This window comes from Oxyura jamaicensis, chromosome 15 (genome assembly GCF_011077185.1).
Source record: "Oxyura jamaicensis isolate SHBP4307 breed ruddy duck chromosome 15, BPBGC_Ojam_1.0, whole genome shotgun sequence".
NCBI classification, from domain to species: Eukaryota; Metazoa; Chordata; class Aves; order Anseriformes; family Anatidae; genus Oxyura; species Oxyura jamaicensis.
The window spans coordinates 6,632,836-6,636,249 of record NC_048907.1 but is presented as its reverse complement, the minus strand read 5'-3'; the positions used below and the strand labels follow the sequence as shown (position 1 = coordinate 6,636,249).

The 3,414-nt window shown below is 57.4% G+C and overlaps 1 protein-coding gene across 1 annotated transcript in view; it reads right to left on the bottom strand.

Moving 5' to 3' along the window:
- TBX3 (T-box transcription factor 3) overlaps nt 1–3,414 on the bottom strand; it is a 13,051-nt gene that overhangs the window by 2,735 nt on the left and 6,902 nt on the right. Inside the window, exons 4-6 of the mRNA XM_035340614.1 lie at nt 3,367–3,414; nt 1,937–2,094; nt 57–754 (exon numbers count right to left, since the gene is read on the bottom strand). The exon at nt 3,367–3,414 is cut by the window's right edge and continues 20 nt beyond it. Coding sequence (XP_035196505.1) covers nt 57–754; nt 1,937–2,094; nt 3,367–3,414 — 904 coding nt within the window. The remainder of the gene's footprint in view (nt 1–56; nt 755–1,936; nt 2,095–3,366) is intronic.

The following is a 3,414-nucleotide window of genomic DNA, read 5'->3' as shown; positions in this document are numbered from 1 at the left end:
AAAAAAGCCCTGCTCCTCTTTACACCCCACTCAGGAGCAGCCCCGTTGGGGCGTACCTGCGAGGCCAGGACGTGCTGCTGCAGGTGGAAGGGCAGAGCGGATGCTCCCGAAAGTCCTTGAGCCGCCGCCGTGGCCATCACCGTGTTGTCCAGCCCCGAAACGCCGGCAGAAGCCCCCGAGACGGTGGCGAGCAGGGGGCCCATGCCCGCGGCCATGCCGGAGAAAGCCCCCCCCATGGCGAACTGCCCCGGGTGCAGCAGCAGCGGGTGCCCGTTCCCCAGCGGGTTGAAGAACTGCTGGCCGGCCAGGCCGGGGGGGAAGCCGAGGTTTTGCAAATGTCCCTGGCTCAGGTGAGCCGTGCTGTCAGTTTGCACCGTCAGGGGGGCGAAGGGCTCTTTGCCCAGCAGCCGGGGCTCGTCTCCTTTAGGGCCGTCCCGAAGGGGGCTTTTCAGCTCCTCGCTGCTCAGCCCCCCCCGGGTGCTGGACGAGATGGTGGCCGGGCTGTGGCGAGAGTCAGGGGGCGCTTTCTCCGTCCTCTCTCGGCTCCGGCTCGCCGCAGAGTCGCTGGGGAAGAAGTGGCTTTTGGGGGGGCTGCCCCCCTTCTCCCGGGGGTCGTCTCCCCCCGCGGCCGCGGCGGAGCTGGCGGGCGCTGGGGTGGGGGCCGTGGTCGTGCTGATTTTGCCCGACTCGCTCGCTTCCAGCAAGGGGTCGTCTTTGCTGTCCGCATCGCTGTCTCCCTCGCTGGGGCACAGATCTGCAACACAAAGGGGCTGGGATCCGGAGCAGAGCGTCCCTAACCTGCCCCCCCAGCCCCGGGGCCGGGAGAAGGGGGCACAGACACCTCCTGGCCAGCCCGAAATTCAGCCCCAAATAGCTGTTTTTTAGTAAATAACCACCGCCCCCCTCCCCGGCTCCCACCGTCCAGGAGAGCTGAGCTTTCCTAGCGCACCAAAGCGGCTGCCACAAAACTGAGCCCCCCCAGCGGCTCCGCTCCCCCGGAGGGCTGGGGCGCCGTCGGGATTTTGTGCCCTTTTCCAGACTTTTCAGCCCTTTCGACGGGCTTCGAAGTTTGAAATCCTCCCCCTCTCTCCCCCAGGCCTCCATCTCGCTGCAGACCCCCTCTTTCTCCTCCTCCTCCCCGAAGCGTGCACGGCTTCGGTGGATTCCTCTGCACTTCATCTCCTAATTTCAGCGCCCCAGGTGCGAAGCTCTGGTTTGCTTTTCGGGTCCCCTCCCAGCTCCCCTCCCCTCGGCTCGGCAGGACTTTAAACAAACGAGTAAAGCAACAACAAAAAGAGGTTGTTTCCTCCTCCCTCTGCGCTCCCCCCCGCCCCTGGATGGATTAATACATGTGAAAGAGCTGCAGACAGCTTCCAACCCCGCACGGAGAGAAAGCGAGGGGGGACTTTTCTATAACAAAGTTCGGGACCGTATCCAGGGGAAAGATCCTTCCTCTAATAACAGAATCGGAGAGGAATATTAATGGAGTGACTCCAGTTCTGAACTTTTGCCCCGTGGTCTGTCTTTGCTCCCTTGACTCGGAGCTGGCTCCTTTCTGAGCAGCGGAGGGGGGGGGACGAGAGGAGAGGGGCCGGGGGGAGAGGGAAGGGGCAGGGGGGGACGGGGACAGAGGGAGAGAGAGAGGGAAGGAAAGGAGGTGCGAGGGCAGATAAGGAAAGAGGGGAGGAGGGAAAGAGAGAAGGAAAGGAAGAAAAGAGAAGGGGGAAAAGAGGGAGAGGAGTGGAGAAGAGAGAAGGGAGTGGGAGAAGAGAGAGAGGAGTGGGAGAAGGGAGTGGGAGAAGAGAAAAAGGAGAGGGAAAAGAGAAAAAGGAGTGGGAGAAGAGATAAAGAAGTGGGAGAAGAGAGCCCTGCGAGCGGCCAGGAGCGAGCAGGGAGGCCAGGAGGCAGGCAGGCTGCTCTGGGAGACAGCTCTCACCTTTGAGGCTGGAGGTGCCGACGGCGGGCACGGCGGGGCAGGAGGACTGCGCGAAGCACTTGAAGGCCGTCTGCTCGTTGGACGACTCGTCCGAGGTGGCGTTTTCCTTCTTCTGCCGCTCGTCGTAGACCCGCATGGACTGCAGGGTCAGCTGCTTCCTGCCGGCCACACGGAGCCGCTGGGCGAGCGGTGGGGGCTACGCCCGGCTGCCCCCCCCCCCCCCTCCCGGCGCCTCCAAACCATCCCCGGGGCTTCCACCGCGGAGGCCGGCGCCCGGCTCGGTGCCTCCGGGAGGAGGCCGCCCGGGAGCTGTTAGCAGCGGGCCGAGGGCAGATGATCAAGAAAAAGGGGGGAGATGGGGGGGCCAGGGCACCGTTCCCCGGGGATCAGCTTTTAAATGTGAGGATGTTGCAGAGCTATGAGCGGTCCTAATGGTCGCTAAGATGGCGAGGAAGCGGTTATTTTGCTAGGCACTTTATGTAATCTTTTCACCAACAATTAACGCGGAGTAAAATCTATTTATATTTAGAGAGAAATTAGAAATCGTTTCCGTCCTGTGGCTCCAGCCTTGGCTTTATTTTCACGCTGACGGACAAGAGGAGCTGGTGTGTGTGTGTGTGTGTGTGTGTGCTGGGTTCAGTCCTGGGCACAGAGAAAGGCCTCTTGTTTTACATCACATTTCCCTTCATTTTTTTCCCTTTCAAAATAAATAAATAAATAAAAAGGAACTGACCCATTTATTCATTATCTAAAACCAAGTGGAAATGGCTAAAATATCGTGTCTCCTCTAACTAAACAAAACGAAGACTTAGTCCCCGTCAAAGAAAAGAAAAAATCCCTTTCTCTATTTTAGCCAATATTTTAAAAAAATAAAAGCCGCATTAAAACTAGTGCTGTCCATCCGTCTACCTGGGCAGAAACTGTCCCACGGCTTTTTGAAAAATAAAGAATTCTCTATCATTAATTACTTCCATATTCGCGGGACACCCTTGTCAAAACAGTTTATTTATGTGCTTCTCCTCCACACTTTTCAGCAGTCCCCGGGAAAATGCATGGGGAGACTCAAGCAGCGATCAGCTCTGCCCTCACTTCGCCCCGTTTCCCTGTCCCGGATAGAAATTGTGCTGGTGTAAAATTGCTGCCTAAATGTTAAGAGGAACTTTTTTGGGGGGGATATTCACCGTCTTTCCCTTAATCTGCCGACATGGCTTTCACCAGCCATCCCGTGCGATGTAAAAAGTAAACGTGGGAAGCACGCAAGAATTCACATGCAATCAGTTTTGTGTTATTAACGACGAGATCCTTATTAATTTTGGCGGGGGGAAGTGTGGTTTGGAGGAAATGCGAGGTGATTTTGACCTCTGGTCATGTTCGGAGCTTTGCACACGAAAAGCAAACGAGGTGCCCATATATAATCTCTCCAGACTCACCTTTTTTCCCTCCTTCCATTCCCGGTGTCCCGAAAACCTTTGGCAAAG